The sequence below is a fragment of the Coregonus clupeaformis genome, chromosome 2 (assembly GCF_020615455.1).
Source record: "Coregonus clupeaformis isolate EN_2021a chromosome 2, ASM2061545v1, whole genome shotgun sequence".
In the NCBI taxonomy this organism is placed as follows: Eukaryota; Metazoa; Chordata; class Actinopteri; order Salmoniformes; family Salmonidae; genus Coregonus; species Coregonus clupeaformis.
This window is the reverse complement of record NC_059193.1, coordinates 1,274,196-1,298,465: the sequence shown is the minus strand read 5'-3', so window position 1 is coordinate 1,298,465 and position 24,270 is coordinate 1,274,196. Positions and strand designations below refer to the sequence as shown.

Sequence of the window (24,270 nt, the reverse complement as noted above, 5' to 3'; positions counted from 1 at the left end):
TAATTTGAGGAAATATGTGTCTCTAATATGATCATACATTTGACAGGAGGTTAGAAAGTGCAGCTCTGTTTCCACCTCATTTTGTGGGCAGTGTGCACATAGTCTGTCTTCTCTTGAGAGCCAGGTCTGCCTACGGTGGCCTTTTTCAATAGCAAGGCTATGCTCACTGAGTCTGTACATAGTCAAAGTTTGAGTCAGTCACAGTGGTCAGGTATTCTGCCACTGTGTACTCTCTTGTTTAGGGCCAAATAGCATTCTAGTTGGTCATGCTCAGTTTTTTTTGTTAATTCTTTCCAATGTGTCAAGTAATTCTCTTTTTGTTTTCTCATGATTTGGTTGTGTTGCTGTCCTGTGGCTCTGTGCGGTCACTTTCTCTCTCTCCTACCTTGTTTCTCTGTCTGTAGACAGGGTATAACTCTGTGCGTATCTCTCTCTCTGTGTGTAGATGACGAGGGTGCCAGTGGAAGCCTGTGGCCAGTACTCCACCTGCAGCGAGTGTCTGGGCTCAGGAGACCCTCACTGTGGCTGGTGTGTCCTGCACAACATGTAAGTGCAACACAAAGCAATTTACATCAGTTTGAAGTTTTCCTTTTTTTTTTTACAATGTTGATAATACTGCTTTCGAGTGTTATCGATCAAATGTGACTCCCAATCATGACCAGACAGGGAGGTTGTGTTTGGGTGGGTGGGTTGAGTAGGGATGAGACGCCGGGCCCATGCCCAATGCACTTAGGGGCCCTACCGCCACTCCAACCCCAGCCTCAGATAGGGTTCCTGGGGATTGGCATGATGCCAGGCTCCCTCAGATCCATTACCAACCAAAACCCCTGGCCTCATTTACCTTCCAGAAACCAGACTCCTCTCGGGGTACAAAGACCATGATTACTGCCAGGGCACTGATGGGCACAGGGAGACAGGACGGGGAGACAGGATGGGGAGACAGGACAGGGAGACAGGACAGGGAGACAGGATGGGGAGACAGGACAGGGAGACAGGACAGGGAGACAGGACAGGGAGACAGGACGGGGAGACAGGATGGGGAGACAGGACAGGGAGACAGGACAGGGAGACAGGACGGGGAGACAGGATGGGGAGACAGGACAGGGAGACAGGACAGGGAGACAGGACAGGGAGAGAGGGAGGGAGAAAACTCTCTTTCTCTTTCTCTTTCTCTTTCTCTTTCTCTTTCTCTTTCTCTTTCTCTTTCTCTTTCTCTCTCTCTCTCTCTCTCTCTCTCTCTCTCTCTCTCTCTCTCTCTCTCTCTCTCTCTCTCTTTCTCTCTCTCTCTCTCTCGCTCTCTTTCTCTCTCTCTCTAACTCTCTTGCTATTTTTCTCTCACTCTATTCATCTCTCTCCTTTTCTCTCTTTCGCTCACTCACTGACTCACTCGCGTTCTCTCTCTCTCTATCTCTCTCTTTCTCTCTGTCTCTCACCCTCTCTCACACACACATTGTCGCTGCCAATCCCCCATCCCCCCACCCCATCCCACCCTCCACTGTACTGGAGTCAGAGTTGGGCTGGCTAGAGGCCCTAGGGGCCAGGTATATTTCCCACTCCACTTTAAATTGAAAATTGGATTCTTGTGCACTTGCTGATCGCCCTGGGGTGATGTGTGTGTGCATGTGTGTGTGGGCCTCTCCACTCCCCACCCCTCCCCTGTGTATCGGTGGAGCCCATCTCAGGCTGGTGCGCTTAGCACCTCCAGCCCTGCACAGCCCTGCTGGCACACAGAGGACCATCGAAGGGCAGAGAAGCTGCAGTTAGTGTGACAGAGAAAACACAGTGGAACTAAAGCATTACACCATAAAGCATGGGGATGGGAGAGACAGACTGGAAGAAAGAGAGATATACGCTGAACAAAAAATATAAACGCAACATGTAAAGTGTTGGTCCCATGTTTCATGTGTATGAAATAAAAGATCCCAGAAATGTCCCATATGTACAAAAAGCTTATTTCTCTCATATTTTGTGCACAAATGTGTTTACATCCCTGCTAGTGAGCATTTCTCCTTTGCCAAGATAATCCATCCACCTGACAGGTTTGGTATATCAAGAAGCTGATTAAACGGCGTGATCATTACACAGGTGCACCTTGTGCTGGGGACAATAAAAGGCCACTCTAAAATGTGCATTTGTCACACAACAAAATGCCACAGCATGCAATTGGAATGCTGACTGCAGGAATGTCCACCAGAACTGTTGCCAGAGAATTGAATATTAATTTCTCTACCATAAGCTGCCTCTAACATAGTTTTAGAGAATCTGGCAGTACGTCCAACCGGCCTCAAAGCCGCAGACAACGTGTATGGCGTCATGTCGGCGAGTATTTTGCTGACGTGGTGAACAGAGTGCCCCATGGTGGCGGTGGGGTTATGGTATGGGCAGGTATGGGTTGGGATCCTGAGGCCCATTGCGAGGCCCATTTCTTTTAAGGTATCTGTGACCAACAGATGCATATCTGTATTCCCAGTCATGTGAAATCCATAGATTAGGGCCTGATGAATTTATTTGAATTGATTGATTTTCTCATATGAACTGTAACTCAGTAAATCTTTGAAATTGTTGCATGTTGCATTTATATATATATATATAGAGAGAGAGAGAGAGAGAGAGACTGGGAGAGAGAGAGAGAGAGAGAGAGAGAGAGAGAGAGAGAGAGAGAGAGAGAGAGCGAGAGAGAGAGAGACTGGGAGAGAGAGAGAGAGAGAGAGAGAGAGAGGGAGAGAAAGTGACAGAGATGCAAAGATAGAGATAGAGATGCACAAAGAGAGAAGAGAGCGCCGGAGAAAACATGAAGAGATGGTAGAGTGAAGGAGAGAGAGGGGAGAGGAGGAAAGGAAAATAAGAGAACACTGCTAGTAAGTGGGGAAAGAGAGAGCTAGTGACAGAGGGGAAAAAAAGAGGGGCTTTTAAAGTGTTGTGTGTGTGTCTGGTTGAGGTCTCGGGGGTGGAGAGTGCATTAGCAGACAGAGGACACAGCCTTGGTGTGTCTGTGTTGCTCCACCACTGGAGGTCAAAGGCAAAGTCTCATCCCTTCACCTCTTCATCAGTGTCTCACCAGAGACTATTCATCTCTTCACCTCTCCATCAGTGTCTCACCATAGACTCTATTCATCTCTTCACCTCTCCATCAGTGTCTCACCATAGACTCTATTCATCTCCTCTCCATCAGTGTCTCACCATATACACTATTAATCTCTTCACCTCTCCATCAGTATCTCACCATAGACTATATTCATCTCTTCACCTCTCCATCAGTATCTCACCATAGACTCTATTAGTATCTTCACCTCTCCATCAGTATCTCACCATAGACTATATTAGTATCTTCACCTCTCCATCAGTATCTCACCATAGACTCTATTAGTATCTTCACCTCTCCATCATGAGTTTTATTGTTTGGTGTCTGAAGTAAGGCTACACACATTGGGATGTTACATCACACAATACTCATTATGACACCACACATCATTACACAATACTCATTATGACACCACACATCATTACACAATACTCATTATGACACCACACATCATTACACAATACTCATTATGACACCACACATCATTACACAATACTCATTATGACATCACACATCATTACACATTACTCATTATGACACCACACATCATTACACAATACTCATTATGACATCACACATCATTACACATTACTCATTATGACACCACACATCATTACACAATACTCATTATGACATCACACATCATTACACATTACTCATTATGACACCACACATCATTACACAATACTCATTATGACATCACACATCATTACACATTACTCATTATGACACCACACATCATTACACAATACTCATTATGACACCACACATCATTACACAATACTCATTATGACACCACACATCATTACACAATACTCATTATGACACCACACATCATTACACAATACTCATTATGACACCACACATCATTACACAATACTCATTATGACATCACACATCATTACACATTACTCATTATGACACCACACATCATTACACAATACTCATTATGACACCACACATCATTACACAATACTCATTATGACACCACACATCATTACACAATACTCATTATGACACCACACATCATTACACAATACTCATTATGACACCACACATCATTACACAATACTCATTATGACACCACACATCATTACACAATACTCATTATGACACCACACATCATTACACAATACTCATTATGACACCACACATCATTACACAATATTCATTATGACACCACACATCATTACACAATACTCATTATGACACCACACATCATTACACAAAACTCATTATGACACCACACATCATTACACAATATTCATTATGACACCACACATCATTACACAATACTCATTATGACACCACACATCATTACACAATACTCATTATGACACCACACATCATTACACAATACTCATTATGACACCACACATCATTACACAATACTCATTATGACACCACACATCATTACACAATACTCATTATGACACCACACATCATTACACAATACTCATTATGACACCACACATCATTACACAATACTCATTATGACACCACACATCATTACACAATATTCATTATGACACCACACATCATTACACAATACTCATTATGACACAACACAATCATTACACAATACTCATTATGACACAACACAATCATTACACAATACTCATTGTGACACAACACAATCATTACACAATACTCATTGTGACACAACACAATCATTACACAGTACTTGATATGACACAACACACAATCATTTAAAGATATAAACATTGCCATAATAATCATAATAATAGTAATAATAAGATGCCAATGTTTGTGAATAAACAGAGGTGATTGCTGTTTATTTATTAGGATCCCCATTAGCTGTCACGACTGTCTGTGAGATGCGGTAAACGAAGTCAGGCGCAGGACACAGAACTCTCGGATACATACATTTAATACGAAAAGGATCCAAATGGATACAGAAAATAACTCCACGCAGGGAGGAAATAACCCGCTCACAAAATAGACAACCGTGAAGGGGAAAACAATCACACACAAAGTACAGATGAAAGACAGGGGTAATTATAAGGGAAACAATTAACATAATGACGAACAGGTGTAAACAATACAGACACAACTAAACAAACACCGATAACATCGAACGGCAGTAGCTAGTACTCCGGGGACGACGAACGCCGAAGCCTGCCCAAGCAAGGAGGAGGAGCAGCCTCGGCAGAATCCGTGACAGTACCCCCCCCATCTGTTCCTCCGGACCGTACCCCTCCCACTCCACGAGATACTGCAGACCCCCCATCTGACGCCTCAAATCCACGATGGAACGGACTGAGTACGCCGGAGCCCCTTCGATGTCTAGTGGGGGCGGAGGGGCCTCTTGTACCTCATTCTCCTGGAGTGGACCAGCTACCACCGGCCTGAGGAGAGACACATGGAACGAGGGGTTAATGCGATAATTAACAGGCAGCTGTAACCTATAACATACCTCGTTCAATCTCCTCAGGACTTTAAATGGCCCCACAAACCGCCGGCCCAGCTTCCGGCAGGGCAGGTGAAGGGGCAGGTTTCTGGTCGAGAGCCAGACCCGATCTCCCGGTGCATAAACCGGACCCTCACTGCGGTGGCGATCGGCGCTCGCCTTTTGCCGTCTGATGGCCCGCTGCAGATGGACGTGCGCAGCGTTCCATGTCTCCTCCGATCGCCGAAACCATTCATCCACCACAGGAGCCTCGATCTGGCTCTGATGCCAGGGTGCCAGAACCGGCTGATAGCCCAACACACACTGGAAAGGAGTGAGATTAGTGGAGGAGTGGCAGAGTGAGTTTTGGGCTATCTCTGCCCAGGGAATATACCCCGACCACTCCTCCTGCCGGTCCTGGCAGTAGGACCTCAGAAACCTACCCACATCTTGGTTTACTCTCTCCACCTGCCCATTACTCTCAGGGTGAAAACCCGAGGTAAGGCTGATCGAGACCCCCAAACGTTCCATGAACGCCCTCCACACTCTAGAGGTGAACTGGGGACCCCGATCAGACACTATATCCTCAGGCACCCCGTAGTGCCGGAAAACGTGAGTAAACAGGGCTTCAGCCGTTTGTAGGGCTGTAGGAAGACCTGGCATAGGGACGAGACGGCAGGCCTTAGAAAACCGATCCACAACGACCAAGATCGTGGTATTACCCTGGGAGGGGGGAAGGTCCGTGACAAAATCCACCGGCACGTGAGACCACGGCCGTTGTGGAACGGGGAGAGGTTGTAACTTCCCCCTGGACAGGTGTCTAGGCGCCTTACACTGGGCGCACACCGAGCAGGAAGAAACGTAAACTCTCACGTCCTTAGCTAAGGTGGGCCACCAGTACTTCCCGCTAAGACAGTGCACCGTCCGACCAATACCAGGATGACCAGAGGAGGGTGACGTGTGAGCCCAATAAATCAGTCGGTCACGGACCTCGAGCGGCACGTACCTCCGTCCCTCTGGACACTCTGGGGGAGAAGGGTCTGTACGTAACGCCCGGACTGAGCTTCTTAGAATAGAAAGCACAGGGGCGGAGTTTTGGAGGCGTGCCCGAGCGCTGAGACAGTATAGCACCGATCCCCGCCTCGGACGCATCCTCCTCGACTTGGAACGCCAAAGAGGGATCCGGATGTGCCAGCACCGGAGCTGAGGTGAACAGGTCCTTCAAATGACTAAACGCCCTGTCCGCCTCAGCCGACCACTGCAAACGCACCGGGCCCCCCTTTAGCAGGGAGGTAATGGGAGCCGCTACCTGTCCAAAACCCCGGATAAACCTCCGGTAGTAATTGGCAAAACCCAAAAACCGCTGCACCTCCTTTACTGTAGTTGGAGTCTGCCAATTACGCACGGCTGAAACGCGGTCAATCTCCATCTGTCACGCCCTGGCTCTGGGGACTCTTAAATGTTGAGCCAGGGTGTGGATTTTTCTATGTTTAGTTTTCTATGTTTTTTGTTCTAGATCGTTTAGATCTATGTTGGCCAGGGTGGTTCCCAATCAGAGGCAGCTGTAGCTCGTAGTCTCTGATTGGGGACCATACTTAGGCAGCCTGTTGGCACCAGTTAGTTTGGGGGATCTTGTTCCGTAAAGGTTTGTGTTGTTGTAACCTCAGGACTTCACGTATCGTTCGTTTTGTTGTTTTGTTCGTGTGTTGTGTACTAAATAAAATGTACGCTTATCACGCTGCACCTTGGTTCCACGAGTCATCAGTCAACGTGCGTGACAGAAGATCCCACCTAAAGAGGACCAAGCAGCGTGTCCAGGAACAGACAGCCTGGACTTGGGAGGAGATCCTGGACGGGAAGGGATCCTGGACTTGGGAGGAGATTCAGGCCGGAATGGATCGCCGTCCTTGGGAGGAGACTGTGGAGGCGCGCTATAGAGAGGAGCAGCGGCAACGCAGAGGGTACCGGCCGAGGAGGAAGCCCGAGAGACAGCCCCAAGAACATTTTTTGGGGGGGCTAAAAGGGTGGTTGGCGGAGCCTAGGGTTAGAGCAGAGCCAACTCCCCGTACTCAGGCTAGGAAGCGTGTGACTGGGCAGGCTCCGTGTTATGCGGAGCCACGTACTGTGCCGCGAGTGTTCCGGCACAGTCCTGTACGTCCTGAGCTAGCACCACGCACTTGTCGTGCAAAGATGGGCATTCAGCCAGGACGGGGTGTGCCGGCTCAACGCTCGTGGTCTCCAGTACGCCTCCTCGGTCCCGTATATCCTGCGCCAGTGCCACTTGCTGTAGCGCCAGTACGAGTGCACAGCCCCGTACGTCCTGTGCTGATGCCTCACACGTATTGTGTGGAAGTAGGCATTCAGCCAGGACGGGTTGTGTCAGCTCTCCGCTCCAGACCTCCAGTCCGCCTCCACAGTCCGGCCCGGCCCGTTCCGGCTCCCCGCACCAAGCCAGTGGTGCGTGTTCCCAGTCCAGCCCGGCCTGTTCCTGCTCCCTGCACCAAGCCAGTGGTGCGTGTTCCCAGTCCGGTCCGGCCTGTTCCTGTCCCTCGCACCAAGCCAGTGGTGGGCGTCACCAGCCCGGTCCGGCCTGTTCCTGTCCCTCGCACCAAGCCAGTGGTGCGCGTCGCCAGCCCGGTCCGGCCTGTTCCTGCCCCTCGCACCAAGCCAGTGGTGCGCGTCGCCAGCCCGGTCCAGCCTGTTCCTGCTCCCCACACCAAGCCAGTGGTGCGTGTTCCCAGTCCAGCCCGGCCTGTTCCTGTCCCTCGCACCAAGCCAGTGGTGCGCGTTGCCAGCCCGGTCCGGCCTGTTCCTGTCCCTCGCGCCAAGCCAGTGGTGCGCGTCGCCAGCCCGGTCCGGCCCGTTCCTGCTCCCCGCACCAAGCCAGTGGTGCGCGTCGTCAGCCCGGTCCGGCCCGTTCCTGCTCCCCGTACCAAGCCAGTGGTGCGCGTCGTCAGCACGGTCCGGCCCGTTCCTGCTCCCCGCACCAAGCCAGTGGTGCACGTCGTCAGCCCGGTCCGGCCCGTTCCTGCTCCCCGCACCAAGCCATTGGTGCGTGTGTCCAGTCCGGCACGGCCCGTGCCTGTTCCACCGGTGCCTGGTCTGGCACCGGTCAGCTGCTCCACTCCGGAGTCAGAGCAATCCGCTCCACCGGGGTCCGGTCCAACTCCAGTCAGCGGATCCACTCCGGAGCCAGAGCAATCCGCTCCACCGGTGTCCAGTCCAGCTCCGGCCAGCGGGGCCAGACCAGACCAGGGGCGCAACGGGGAGGTGGAGAAAAGGTGGTGGTCACGCCCGGAGCCGGATCCGCCTCCGAGGCGGAATGCCCACCCGGCCCCTACCCTCTTGTGTTTGTGTGGCGCGGGCGCAGTTTCACGCCTTTGGGGGGGTACTGTCACGCCCTGGCTCTGGGGACTCTTAAATGTTGAGCCAGGGTGTGGATTTTTCTATGTTTAGTTTTCTATGTTTTTTGTTCTAGATCGTTTAGATCTATGTTGGCCAGGGTGGTTCCCAATCAGAGGCAGCTGTAGCTCGTTGTCTCTGATTGGGACCATACTTAGGCAGCCTGTTGGCACCAGTTAGTTTGGGGGATCTTGTTCCGTAAAGGTTTGTGTTGTTGTAACCTCAGGACTTCACGTATCGTTCGTTTTGTTGTTTTGTTCGTGTGTTGTGTAATAAATAAAATGTACGCTTATCACGCTGCGCCTTGGTTCCACGAGTCATCAGTCAACGTGCGTGACACCATCTCCACCCCTGACGCAGACAACCGGTGTCCCAGGAAGGAGATGGACTCCTGGTGAAACAGACATGGAAGGCCGTATGTATCCCTGTCTCAAGGATTCGGTGACGTATGTCTCCATAGCAGCCATCTCCTCCTGAGACAGAGGATACACATGGCTGCGAGGGAGCGCCGCGCCAACCTGGAGGTCTATCGCACAATCCCCCTGTCGATGAGGTGGTAATTGAGTCGCCTTCTTCTTACAGAAGGCGCTTGCCAAATCGGCATACTCAGGAGGAATGTGCATTGTGGGCATTTGGTTCGGACTCTCCACCGTCGTTGCCCCTACGGAAACACCTACACACCGCCCCACACACTGATCAGACCATCCCTTGAGAGCCCTCTGTTGCCATGAAATGTTGGGGTCATGAGATATTAACCAGGGAAGTCCCAACACCACTGGAAATACAGGAGAGTCAATTAAATACAACTGTATAGTCTCCTCATGACCCTTCTGCGTTTTCATCTTCAGTGGCGCTGTGACCTCCCTAATCAATCCCGACCCCAAAGGCCGGCTATCTAGGGCATGGATAGGGAAGGGCACACTGACTGGTAATATAGGGATCCCTAACTTATATGAGAAATGGAGATCGATAAAATTCCCAGCTGCGCCTGAATCGACTAGCGCCTTATGCTGGGAGTAAGAAGAAACTTCTGGAAACATCACTTGGATACACATATGAACAGCAGAGAGCTCTGGGTGAGTTGGGACCTTACTCACCGGGAATGACTCATCAGTGCGCTGCCTGCTGCCTCGAATCCGAGAAGACCCTCCCCAGCACCGAACCGCCGTGTGTCCTCGGCGGCCACAGTTGGTGCAGAGGACAGCCTTCTTCCTGGCCTCCCTACTACCAGCACCCCCGAGCTCCATAGGGCTCGGCTCGGAGGTGCTGGGGGATGGAATGGACGGCCCCAGCGCTGGACGTCCGCGGGTAGCCAACAGGGTATCCAAGCGAATCGACATGTCCACCAGCTGATCGAAGCTTAGGTTGGTGTCCCTGCAGGCCAGCTCTCGACGAACGTCCTCCCTCAGGCTGCATCTGTAGTGGTCGATGAGGGCCCTCTCATTCCATCCCGAATTGGCAGCCAGAGTCCGGAAGTCCAGTGCGAATTCCTGCGTGCTCCTCCTCCCCTGTCTGAGGTGGAATAGACGCTCACCCGCCGCCTTCCCCTCCGGGGGATGATCGAACACTGCCCTGAAGCGGCGGGTGAACTCCGCATAGTTCACAGTAGCGGCGTCTATCCCACCCCACTCGGCGTTGGCCCACTCCAGTGCCTTGCCGGACAGACAGGAGATGAGGGCGGACACGCTCTCGTATCCCGAGGGTGCCGGGTGAATGGTTGCCAGGTAAAGTTCCACCTGGAGCAGGAAACCCTGACACCCGGCTGCGGTGCCATCATAAGCCCTCGGGAGCGAGAGCCGAATCCCACTGGACTCTGGATGTGAGACGATAGGAGTAGCCGATGGTGGTGGTATCGTTGGAGGAGGTGTGGGCAAACCTCCTCTCTCCCATCGTCCCAAAGTGTTCATAACGTTATCCATAGCGGCACCAAGATTTTGGAGCATCGCTGCCTGTTGTAGAACGCGCTCCTCGAGTGATCCAGTCGGTGCCGTCGCTCCTGCTGACTCCATGGTAAGGTGTGTGATTCTGTCACGACTGTCTGTGAGATGCGGTAAACGAAGTCAGGCGCAGGACACAGAACTCTCGGATACGTACTTTTAATACGAAAAGGATCCAAAAGGACACAGAAAATAACTCCACGCAGGGAGGAAATAACCCGCTCACAAAATAGACAACCGTGAAGGGGAAAACAATCACACACAAAGTACAGATGAGAGACAGGGGTAATTATAAGGGAAACAATTAACATAATGACGAACAGGTGTAAACAATACAGACACAACTAAACAAACACCGATAACATCGAACGGCAGTAGCTAGTACTCCGGGGACGACGAATGCCGAAGCCTGCCCGAGCAAGGAGGAGGAGCAGCCTCGGCAGAATCCGTGACATTAGCTTTTGCAGAAGCAGCAGCTACTCTTCCTGGGGTCCACAAAAAACTCTATAGTAACAAAACACTAAATATGACAGTCACACACATTTAAAATACGATATACAATACAACTAAAAAATTATACAAATAATGCAACAAAAATAATGTGTGTGTTAGTGTGTCTGTGTGTTAGTGTGTCTGTGTGTGTGTGTGTCTGTGTGTGTGTGTGTGTGTGTGTCCCCTCATAGTCCCCGCAATTCCATGAGATGTTGTTAAATCCATTTTATTTAAAGGTAATTTTGCTGTTTGCTTGTGTAATTGGAGATGGAAGGGAGTTCAATGCGATTATGGCTCTGTTTAATACTGTGCATTGCCGTGAATTCGTTTTGGACTTGGGGACCGTGAAGAGACCCCTGGTGACATGTCTTGTAGGGTATGTATGGGTGTGTGAGCTGAATGTTATTTGATTGCGTAGGTAATGTAATCAGGTGAATAGCAGCAGTTGGCTATAGACATGGGGTTCTGGCCTGTCACAGCCATTGGTGTGTGACTGCCAGCCAGCCAGCCAGCGTTATAGGTCTAATGACCTGGATGTCCTTAAAGGCTGAGGTAATTTGTAGCCACAGATTGTTCTGTCAGATCGGGACAGATAAAATACCACTTGTCTCGTCTATTTCCTCCAAGCGAGGGCTCGCCAGCCTTGCTGCTGTCTTGTCCTGCAGGGGAATTAGTGTCAAGGGGGCGAGAGGAGGAGTAGAGGGAAAGTGGAGAGACCCCACTTACAGGGGGTCTCGCCACTGTAGGGGAACATATGGATTAGAGAGGGGTTGGTTGGTACTGCCCAGAGTGGGCATAGATGGGTATCTGGTCTGTACCACATCAACCTCTCTGTCTGTTATTCTCTGTTAGTTTTTATTTGATTGAACCCTTATTTCACCAGGTAAGTTGATTGAGTTCATTCTCATTTACAGCAACGACCTGGGGAATAGTTACAGGGGAGAGGAAGGGGGATGAATGAGCCAATTGGAAGCTGGGGATGATTAGGTGGCCATGATGGTATGAGGGCCAGATTGGGAATTTAGCCAGGTTAACACCCCTACTCTTACGATAAGTGCCCAGGGATCTTTAGTGACCACAGAGAGTCAGGACACCCATTTTAACGTCCCATCCGAAAGATAGCACCCTACACAGGGCAATGTCCCCAATCACTGCCCTGGGGCATTGGGATCTTTTTTTTTTTTACCAGAGGAAAAAGTGCCTCCTACTGGCCCTCCAACACCACTTCCAGCAGCATCTGGTCTCCCTCCAGGGACCGACCAGGATTCACCCTGTTTAGCTTCAGCAGCAAGTCAGCAGTGGGATGCAGGGTGGTATGCTGCTGGCTGTTCTGTCTGGCTGTTGTTCTCTGTCTGCTGTAGTCAGAGAGTTTTCTGTTTACCACTCAGGTCTCTGCCTTCCTGTCTTTCTCTGCTCTGTCCTTCTCTCTCTCTCTCTCTCTCTCTCTCTCTCTCTCTCTCTCTCTCTCTCTCTCTCTCTCTCTCGCCCCATTCCTCTCTCTCTCTGTTTCCCTTCTTTATCCCTCTGTCTTCACATTCTTTCTTTCTCTCCCTCCCTCAGTTTCTTGTCTGTCTCCTCTTTCTCTATTCGTCCACTCCATGCTCTCTCTCTCTCTTTAGCACCATCTCTCTCTCAGTCTCTCTTTTCTCATGGCACCATGCCCAGAATAGTAGAGTAGTGAGTGGGTGAGTGTGTTAGTGAGCAAAGGAGAAGGGCACAGAAACATAGAAATGATGGAGACAGGACACCTGATATCTGGTGCCCCTCCACCTCGCTAGTCTTATTGATTGGCACTGAGTTTACCTTCCCCCCCTCTGAATACTTAACAGGGTCCAGGTAACTCGAGCCCCCCGCAGCGACAGGACCACAGAGCCCTGGGGCCGCAGCTTGGTTTTCCCAAGAACCATGTTTTGTCAGCTGTAAACTCATAACACACTGTTCCATGGTTAGAAAGACCAATTCAAAACATAACTCAAACAACAGCCTTGTCTTTTTTCGGGGTCTCGCAAGTATTGTTTTTGAAGGTGGGCGGAGGGGGGAAAAGGGGGGGAGGGGAGCAGAGCCAACGGTGCAACAGATCAATAAAGGCTGGGGGGGTGGGTGGGGGGGGTGAGGTGGGTGGAGGAAGAGATATATAGCCGCTGTCAGAGGCCCCTGTTTTCCTTCGCCGAGCCACGGATTCCCACATTAAAAGGATTCCAATAAAACCCTGGGAAAGTGTTTGGTTGGACGTGCCAGGCATTTTCAATTACCAAGCCATACACTTGGCATACAGACCACTGAGGATGCATCCCAAATGTCTCTCTTTTTTCAATAAGGCTCTGTTCAAAGTAGTGCACTATGTAGGGAATATAGTGACATTTGTGATGCAGCCTGAGTCTATTATTAGTCCCTTCATCGTTTGGTTATCAGTCCTGTAGATTGTTCTACCATTGGTTAATTCGAGACGATCCATATGTGACCTCACTGATAGAATATCGCAATATCCGCCAAATTGAGTCTTCTTTGGAATGATCATGCGGAATGATCAATTACAGAAAGTCTGTCAAGTACGTACTGTATCGACTGGCGTTGTGTCAAGCTAGTCATCAATTTGGTGTAAATTCCGACTGCGTAGGTATCTCACGGTACAAAAGTCACGCCGGTTGTATGAGATAGAGAATTCACACGGACAGAAAATCTCCCTCGGCCCTCCTCTCATCGATACATAGTGGAAAGGGGCTGTAATGGACACTCACACACCCCTGGATCTGTAGTCAGGGGGATCAGCAGACTGCTGCAGATAATACACTATTGATACACACACACACACACACAGTGTCACGAATGTCGGTGGAATGCGGTAGGCCAGAGTCAAGCGCAGGACACAGAATGAGATGAAGAACCACTTTACTGAGAAGTAAAGAAATACAAGAAAACCCTCCAAACAACAAAGGAAGAGCAAAACCCGCACACAAAATGACAATTGTACAATACAATAAACACGCACACCAAACAGTGGACGTGAACAGGTTAAATAGGCAGACAAACTAACATAATGGGGAACAGGTGTGCAACAACAGACAACAATCAAGTGAACATAGAAACATATAACATAGAGCGGCAGCAGCTAGTACTCCGGTGACGACGAACGCCGAAGCCTGCCCGAGCCAGAAGGAAGGGCAGTCTCGGCAGAATCTGTGACAGTACCCCCCCACACCTGTGAACGTCCTCCACACCCTTGAGGTGAACTGGGGACCCCGATCAGACACTATATCCTCAGGCACCCCGTAGTGCCGGAAGAAGTGTGTAAACAGGGCTTCGGCAGTTTGTAGGGCCGTAGGGAGTCCGGACAGAGGAAGGAGGCGACAGGACTTAGAAAACCGATCCACAACGACCAGGATGGTTGTGTTCCCCCTTGAGTGAGGAAGATCAGTCATAAAATCCACCGATAGGTGGGACCACGGTCGTTGTGGAACGGGTAGGGGTTGTAATTTCCTTTTAGGTAGGTGTCTAGGAGCCTTACACTGGGCGCACACCAAGCAGGAGGAAACATAAACCCTCACGTCCTTGGCTAAGGTGGGCCATCAGTACCTCCCACTAAGACAGGTCACTGTTCGACCGATGCCAGGATGACCAGAGGAGGGTGACATGTGAGCCCAATAGATCAAATGATCGCGGACCTCTAGCGGTACGTTCTTACGACCCTCTGGACACTGGGGAGGAGAGGGTTCACTACGTAACGCCCGCTCGATGTCCGCATCAAGCTCCCACACCACCGGTGCCACCAGACACGACGCCGGAAGTATGGGAGTGGGCTCCACGGAACTCTCCTCCGTGTCATACAGTCGGGACAGAGCATCTGCCTTAGCATTCTGGGAGCCCGGCCTGTAAGAAAGGGTGAAAACAAAACGGGTTAGAAACATGGACCAACTTGCCTGGCGAGGGTTTAACCTCTTCGCCGCTCGGATGTACTCCTGATTGCGGTGGTCAGTCAAAATGAGAAAAGGGTGTTTAGCCCCCTCAAGCCAATGTCTTCACGCCTTCAGGGCTTTGACCACCGCCAACAACTCCCGGTCCCCCACATCATAGTTGCGCTCCGCCGGGCTGAGCTTCTTCGAAAAGAAAGCACAGGGGCAGAGCTTGGGTGGCGTGCCCGAGCGCTGAGAAAGTACAGCGCCTATCCCAGCCTCGGATGCGTCCACCTCAACCGTGAAGGCCAAGGAGGGATCCGGATGAGCCAGCACTGGAGCCGAGGTAAACAGCTACTTCAGGCGACTAAAAGCCCTGTCCGCCTCAGCTGACCACCGCAGACGCACCGGTCCCCCCTTCAGCAACGAGGTAATGGGAGCCGCTACCTGACCAAAGCCCCGGATAAACCTCCGGTAGTGTTTGGCAAACCCCAAGAAACGCTGCACCTCCTTTACCGTGGTTGGAGTCGCCCAATTACGCACGGCCGAAACGCGGTCACTCTCCATCTTCACCCCAGACGCGGACATGTGGTACCCTAGGAAGGAGATGGACTCCTGAAAGAACAGGCATTTCTCTGCCTTAGCATACAGGTCATGCTCTAACAGTCTTTCAAGCACTTTACGCACCAGGGACACATGCTCGGGCCCTTGTAGTGGACTATATAAGTATGTCATCAATATACACCACTACCCCTTGTCCGTGCAGGTCCCTGAAAATCTCATCCACAAATGATTGGAAGACTGATGGAGCATTCATTAACCCGTATGGCATGACCAGATATTCATTATGTCCAGAGGTCATACTAAATGCCGTCTTCCACTCATCTCCCTCCTGGATACGCACTAGGTTGTACGCGCTCCTGAGATCCAATTTTGTGAAGAAGCGTGCCCCGTGCAATGATTCCGTCATACTAGCTATCAGGGGTAATGGATAGCTGTACTTGATGCTAATTTGATTTAAGCCACGGTAATCAATGCACGGGCGTAAACCACCATCCTTCTTCACAAAAAATAAACTCGAGGAGACAGGTGAAGTGGATGGCCGAATATATCCCTGTCTCAGAGACTTGATGACATATGTCTCCATAGCCGCCCTCTCCTCCTGAGACAAAGGATACACGTGACTCCGGGGAAGTGCAGCTCCTACCTGGAGATTTATCGCGCAATCCCCCGGACGATGAGGTTGTAATTTAGTCGCCCTCTTTTTACTGAAGGCGATAGCCAAATCGGCATACTCGGCAGGAATGTGCATAGTGGAAACCTGGTTTGGACTCTCCACCGTAGTTGCCCCCAAGGAAACTCCTACACACCTCCCTGAACACTGACCGGACCATCCCTTAAGAGCCCTCTGTTGCCATGAAATCGTGGGGTCATGAATGGTTAACCAGGGAAGTCCCAACACCACAGGATACGCAGGAGAATCAATCAGATAGAGGCTAATCCTCTCCTCATGACCCCCCTGTGTCCTCATCAGAAGTGGGGTGGTGACCTCCCTGATTATGCCTGACCCTAACGGGCGACTATCTAAAGTGTGCACAGGGAAAGGTTTATCAACAGACACAGTAGGAATCCCTAAACTACGAGCATACTGGCGATCAATAAAATTCCCAGCCGCGCCTGAATCTACTAGCGCCTTATGCTGGGAATGGGGGGAAACTTCCGGAAAAACAATATCTATACACAAATTGGCAACAGGAGGCTCTGAGTGAGTCGGGTGCCTACTCACCAGAGATGGTCGACCAGTGCCCTGCCTGCTGCCTCGACTTCCTGAGGACCCTCCCCAGCACCGACCAGCACTGTGTCTTCTGCGGCCACAGTTGGTGCAGGGGACGGTCCCTCTCCCCGTCTCCCTAACCGCAGCACCTCCGAGCTCCATAGGGGTAGACTCGGAGGTGCTGGGGGATGGAATGGACGACCCTTGATCAGAACATCCGCGGGCTGCCAACAGGTTATCCAACCTGATGGGCATGTCCACTAGGTGGTCCAGGGTGAGATCGGTGTCCCTGCAGGCCAGCTTCCGACGGACGTCCTCCCTTAAGCTGCAGCGATAATGGTCGATCAGGGCCCTCTCATTCCATCCCGCGCTGGCTGCTAATGTTCTGAACTCCAGCGCGAACTCCTGCGCGCTCCTCATCTCCTGTCGTAGGTGGAATAGACGTTCACCCGCCGCCCTCCCCTCTGGTGGATGATCGAATACCGCCCGGAAGTCCTCGTAGCGGACAGTACTTGCGTCTATTCCTCCCCACTCGGCGTTGGCCCATTCCAGCGCCTTCCCCGATAGACAGGAGATGAGGGCGGACACGCTCTCGTATCCCGAGGGCGCCGGGTGAATGGTGGCCAGGTACAGCTCGACCCGGAGGAGAAATCCCTGGCACCCGGCAGGTGTTCCGTCATATGCCCTCGGGAGCGAGAGCCGAATCCCACTGGACCCGGATGGCGAAGTGGCGACCAGTGTTGTAGGTGGTTGAGTGGTTGGAGATGGTGATGAGATACCACCTCTCTCCCATCGTTCCATTGTCCGGATTACTCGTTCCATGGTGACCCCGAGAGTCTGAATCATTATTTCCTGACGTTGGACTCGTTCCTCCATCGTCTCGGTTACTCCGGCTGCTCCTGCTGACTCCATAGTGGTGCGTGTTTCTGTCACGAATGTCGGTGGAATGCGGTAGGCCAGAGTCAAGCACAGGACACAGAATGAGATGAAGAACCACTTTACTGAGTAGTAAAGAAATACAAGAAAACCCTCCAAACAACAAAGGAGGAGCAAAACCCGCACACAAAATGACACTCGTACAATCCAATAAACACGCACACCAAACAGTGGACGTGAACAGGTTAAATAGGCAGACAAACTAACATAATGGGGAACAGGTGTGCAACAACAGACAACAATCAAGTGAACATGGAAACATATAACATAGAGCGGCAGCAGCTAGTACTCCGGTGACGACGAACGCCGAAGCCTGCCCGAGCCAGAAGGAAGGGCAGTCTCGGCAGAATCCGTGACACACAGACACACACACACACACACTAATCAAGCTTCTTAATGGGTACAAACATCAATTCAACATCTACTCCACGTTGGTTCAATGTAGTTTTATTGAAATCACGTGGAAACAATGTTGATTCAACAAGTGTGTGCCCAGTGGGTTGTTTCTGCCCAACAGTACGTAACCCCAGCACTTCTCTCATCTCTGCTCACCTAATTTGTCGCTCATCTCTGCTCTGCAGGTGAAATAGCATTTCAAAGACACTGAGAGTATCTGCTTGCCTTGGCACCTTCTGTTGTTGCCTGCTGGTTAAACATGAATTCCTATCAGTAGGAGTTCAGATGTAAACACATTCATTCAGTGCATAAACACGTCACTTTTGTTCTTACCTGGGTCAGTTGTCGGGTCTCTAGAGGGTAATCATTAGATACTCAGCTGACCCTGGGATCATACACACCCACACACACACACATACACATATACACACACATGCGTGCGCCCACACACACACAGGGGTGCTTCCAGAAGAGAACTCCCCAGAGAGACCCCCAGACGTAATGCTTATCCAACGCTTCCTCTACACCCACTCCTGTGTGTGTGTGTGTGACTCTCCTCTCCCTCATGTCTCTATCAGTCCCCTTTGTCCCCCCCCCCTCCCCTCCTCCCCTCTATATCTTTATTTATAAGTCAAGTGAGGTCAATACCATTGCTAGTGGAGAATGAATAGCCTAATCCAGACAGTAGATAGAACAGGTCCTGGGGATGTGTTGGGATAGCTCCAATGTCCCTGAGGAGGGAGGAGAGCTGAACAAACACAGTTCCACACAATAGCCACTGGCCAGAGGAGGGATGGAGATGGAGGGATGGAGATGGAGGGATGGAGATGGAGGGATGAGCGAGAGGTAGGAAGAAAAGAGGGGGGTGGTGGCCCGATGGAGCGAGTCTGCATTTGATTAAGAAGGGGAGGAGTGGGAGGGGTGGGCCCACTAGAGGAGAGATACTGTGACAGTGAATGAACAATGCATTAACTCTCTCTCTTTAGTCCCTTAGTCTCCTGACACCCATTACCTTCCACTAGCCTGACCTTCTGATCACCAGCTCAATCAGCATGGCTGGAAACTACTGTTGAGAAACATGCACGTATGAGCACATGCACACACACACACACACACACACAGACACAAACACACACACACACACACACACACACACACACACAGACACACACACACACACACGCTCTTTCACCCAACCAAACCACTGCAAGAGCACGGACAACACAGTCCAGCCCCTAAGGCTCTCGGTCATCACCAGTAATGAAACATTTAGAATGAGCCACCCTATTAATGAAAATATATCTTCATTGCTCATTCAATCTTCCTGGCTTCACCCTTTTTAAGTGCTAGCTGCCGGAAACAAAAGAGGCTAATTAAGTTAGCGCCGTTAGTGTTCAAAGCAAGGTCCCACTGGAGATCAAACCTAGTGAGTCAGCCAAGACAGCATTGTGACTGCCGTGTACCAAATAGCACCATATTCCCTCTTAAGTGCACTAATTTTGACCAATGTCCATGGGACTCTGGTCAGAATTAGTACACTATATAGGGAATAGGGTGCTCTTTGAGACGCAGGCCTTGACTGTCCTGGAGGAGTGGCCACGTCACCTTTGGAGAGAGGGAACGAGGAAGAGAGAATGCAAGAGAGGAAGAAATGGAGGGAAATGAGCTGTCTTTATTTTGCGCCACGTCGATATAGGGCCAAGGGGAAAGAAAGGAAGGACGAAATCAGTCAGGTCATGTGATCAGGAAGAAAACTCCATCTCTCAATAACTCACCATGTTTGAGAAATATTTGTTTTGACATGTCTTATTCAAACTGACCAATGAAGAGATCAAGTGCTTTTAGTGCGGTCAACATCGAACAACCTCCACTTTCTTCTGGTAGAGTCATGAAAGGCCAATATTATAAGAATAGGGCCGCGTCCCAAATGGCACCCTATTCCCTATTTAATGCATTAGTTTTGACCAGGGCTGTCAAAAGTAATGCACTACATAGGGAATAGAGTGCCATTTGGGACGCAGCCCAAGACTGAAACTGACTCACTAGACTCTAGGGGAGCCTTAGACGGCCAACGCTTTAGTCTAAACTGTTTCTCAGATAGTTTATGGTTCTCAATCAACCTTGAAATAACCTCCTGGGTCCAGTCTGTAGAAGGCCACAGGTGCTGGCTCCCCTGCTCCTCTCCTCCTCTCATCCCCCTCTCCTCTCCTCTCTTCTCAGAGCTTGTATTAACTTTATAGATCTCTTCTTAGAAGAGCTGTTAGTCTGGCTAGAGAGGAAGAGGAGAATTCAGATCAATAATGCAGGGGAGGAAGTCAACAGGGACAGGATGGGAACTGACTTTGTGTGGGGAGGGGGGTACGTGTGTGCGTGTGTGTGTGTGCATGCATGCGTTCGTGCATACAACTCAAACTTTCCTAGCCCTTACAGTACATATATTATAATAGATATAGTAGATATTATAGCCCAACGTTTCTTTACACAGTCAGCGCTCATACACACACTCCCATGTATTCCTGACTTTGTGTGTGTGTGTGTGCGCGCGCGCGTGCGCACGCACGCACGTGTGGGGGTGTGTGACTTCAACCCCCATGCATTATTCAAAGCCACTAGAATAACACTGACAAAAGAACCAATCCCTCAGAGAGCCAGTCAACGCTAAGCCTCAGCTGTCAATCAAGCCGTCTCGGCCTATCAAATCCCTGCTCTCTCTGCCGTGTGGTGATGCAGGACTTATGCTAAATCATGTCTCAGTCAAACTCCCCTGCAGGTGAGCTTTCATCCCACATCATCTTCCCTTTCATCCTCCCCCCGTCTCTCTCTAGTAACACTCATCCACTGACTGTTATCCATAAACAAGCTGTATGAAATATACAATAACCCCACAGCTCTTTTAATAGAACATTGATGTTTTTAGTACTCTGTGTGTGTGTGTGTGTATTATTTATCATATACAACATTTGAGTGGGTCCCCAGATATGTCAAAAACACGTTTAGAGCATTGAAACTACATGCTATATTCTCCTCCTCTCCGCTGCCAGTCAATACAGATTACTCTCTGGGGTTCTGTCATTGCAGTAATGTTGTGGGAAGGTTGTGGGAAAGTTACAGGAACGTTGTCAAGACTTTGGCACATTCCTGCCCCACGCCACTGTCAGGTGTCATTTTTTGGGAGCGTAACTAGACTGTCAGTCTGTCCATCATGCGTGACACGAAGACAGATTGGGAATCATATTTTGAGAAATGACATTGTCAAAACGCATGCCGTGTCCTGGCATTGTACAGGTGAATGTGAGGAATTGTTTATATTACGATTTGATAGCAAGTGTCAGTTTGGAATGGATACAACTAATGTTATCATATCTTTATATTTGTATTGGGTATAGTCAAAAGTGAAATCTATCTGTTGTGTGTTCAGAGACTAGGGCCTAATGTTAATAGTCTGTTGTGTGTTCGGAGACTAGGGCCTAATGTTAATAGTCTGTTGTGTGTTCGGAGACTAGGGCCTAATGTTAATAGTCTGTTGTGTGTTCGGAGGCTAGGGGCTAATGTTAATAGTCTGTTGTGTGTTCGGAGTCTAGGGCCTAATGTTAATAGTCTGTTGTGTGTTCAGAGGCTAGGGGCTAATGTTAATAGTCTGTTGTGTGTTCGGAGGCTAGGGGCTAATGTTAATAGTCTGTTGTGTGTTCGGAGGCTAGGGCCTAATGTTAATAGTCTGTTGTGTGTTCGGAGACTACGGCCTAATGTTAATAGTCTGTTGTGTGTTCAGAGGCTAATCGCTCTTCTGGCACCCATAAACCCTGCTCTCCTCTTCTCTCTCCTCCCCCTCTTCTCCATCTTCCTCCACAAATACACTCAGACATCGATCCCTACATCTGGGATCTTTTCTCACCCATCTACACACAACACTCCATAATGACTTTTGTTTTTAGACATGTTCGCACATTTATTGAAAATGAAATACAGAAATATCTCATTTACATAAGTATTCACACCCCTGGGTCAATCCATGTTAGAATCACCTTTGGCAGCAATTACAGCTGTGTCTTTTAAAGTCTTGCCATAGATTTTCAAGCTGATTTAAGTCAAAACTGTAACTATGCCACTCAGGAACATTAAATGTCATCTTGGTAAGCAACTCCAGTGTATATTTGTCCTTGTGTTTTAGGTTATTGTCCTGCTGAAAGGTGAATTTGTCTCCCAGTGTCTGTTGGAAAGCAGACTGAACCAGGTTTTCCTCTGGGATTTTGCCTGCGCTTAGCTTTATTCCATTTCTTTGTATCCTAAAAAACTCCCTAGTCCTTGCCGATGACAAGCATACCCATAACATGATGCAGCCACTACCATGCTTGAAAATATGAAGAGTGGTACTCAGTGGTTTGTTTTGTTGGATTTGATTTGTATTCAATATATAAAGTTCCTTTCTTTGCCACATTTTTTGCAGTTTTACTTTAGTGCCTTATTACAAACAGGATGCATGTTTTGGAGTATTTGTATTCTGTACAGGCTTCCTTCTTTTCACTCTGTCATTTAGGTTAGTATTGTGGCGTAACCACAATGTTCTTGTTCCATCCTCAGTTTTCTCCAATCACAGCCATTAAACTCTGTAACTGTGTTAAAGTCACCATTGGCCTCATGGTGAAATACCTGAGCAGTTTCCTTCCTCTCCGGCGACTGAGTTAGGAAGGATGCCTGTATCTTTGTAGTGACTGTGTGTATTGATGCACCATCCAAAGTGTAATTAATAACTTCACCATGCTCAAAGGGATATTCAATGTCTGCTTTTTTTATTTGTACCCATTTACCAATAGGTGCCCTTCTTTGCAAGGCATTGGATAACCTCCCTGGTCTTTGTGGTTGAATCTGTGTTTGAAATTCACTGCTCGACTGAGGAACCTTACAGATAATTGTGTGTGGGGTACAGAGATGAGGTAGTCATTCAAAAGTCATGTTAAATGCTATTTTTGGACACAGAATGAGTCCATGCAACTTTCTATTTGACTTGTTAAGCACATTTTAAATTAATTTGTAAAAATTCCACTTTGACATTATGGGATATTTGACATTATGGGGTATTATGTGTAGGCCAGTGACACAAAATCTAAATGTAATCACTTTTAAATTCAGGCTGTAAAACAACAAAATGTGGAAAAAGTAAAGCAGTGTGAAAACTTTCTGAAGACACTGTATATGGCTATATGGCTAAGGTCAGTGTCACTCAACAGTATAATAGTTGTAAACAGTGGTAGTAGTAAACAGTAGTAATAGTTGTAAACATTGGTAGTAGTAAACAGTATAATAGTTGTAAACAATATAATAGTTATAAACAGTGGTAGTAGCAAACAGTATAATAGTTGTAAACAATATAATAGTTATAAACAGTGGTAGTAGTAAACAGTATAATAGTTGTAAACAATATAATAGTTATAAACTGTGGTAGTAGTAAACAGTATAATAGTTATAAACAGTGGTAGTAGTAAACAGTATAATAGTTGTAAACAGTGGTAGTAGTAAACAGTAGAATAGTTGTAAACAGTGGTAGTAGTAAACAGTATAATAGTTGTAAACAGTGGTAGTAGTAAACAGTATAATAGTGCTTAAACAGTATAATAGTTGTAAACAGTAGTAGTAAACAGTATAATATTTGTAAACAGTGGTAGTAGTACACCGTATAATAGTTGTAAACAGTATAATAGTTGTAAACAGTAGTAGTAGTAGTAGTAAACAGTAGTAATATTTGTAAAAAGCAATAGTAGTAAACCGTATAATAGTTGTAAACAGTGGTAATAGTAAACAATATAATAGTTGAAAACAGTGGTAGTAGTAAACAGTATAATAGTTGTAAACAGTGGTAGTAGTAAACTGTATAATAGTTGTAAACAGTGGTAGCTGTAAACAGAATAATAGTTGTAAACAGTATAATAGTTGTAACACTATTAGTAGTAAACAGT

The 24,270-nt window shown here is 48.7% G+C and overlaps 1 protein-coding gene across 3 annotated transcripts in view; it reads left to right on the top strand.

Annotated features, from left to right (window-relative positions):
• Window positions 1-24,270, top strand: part of LOC121550041 (plexin-A4-like) — a 415,766-nt gene that overhangs the window by 240,270 nt on the left and 151,226 nt on the right. For all 3 annotated transcript variants that reach the window (XM_041862120.2, XM_045225661.1, XM_045225663.1), the window contains exon 5: window positions 446-546. In XM_041862120.2, coding sequence (XP_041718054.2) covers window positions 446-546 — 101 coding nt within the window. The remainder of the gene's footprint in view (window positions 1-445; window positions 547-24,270) is intronic.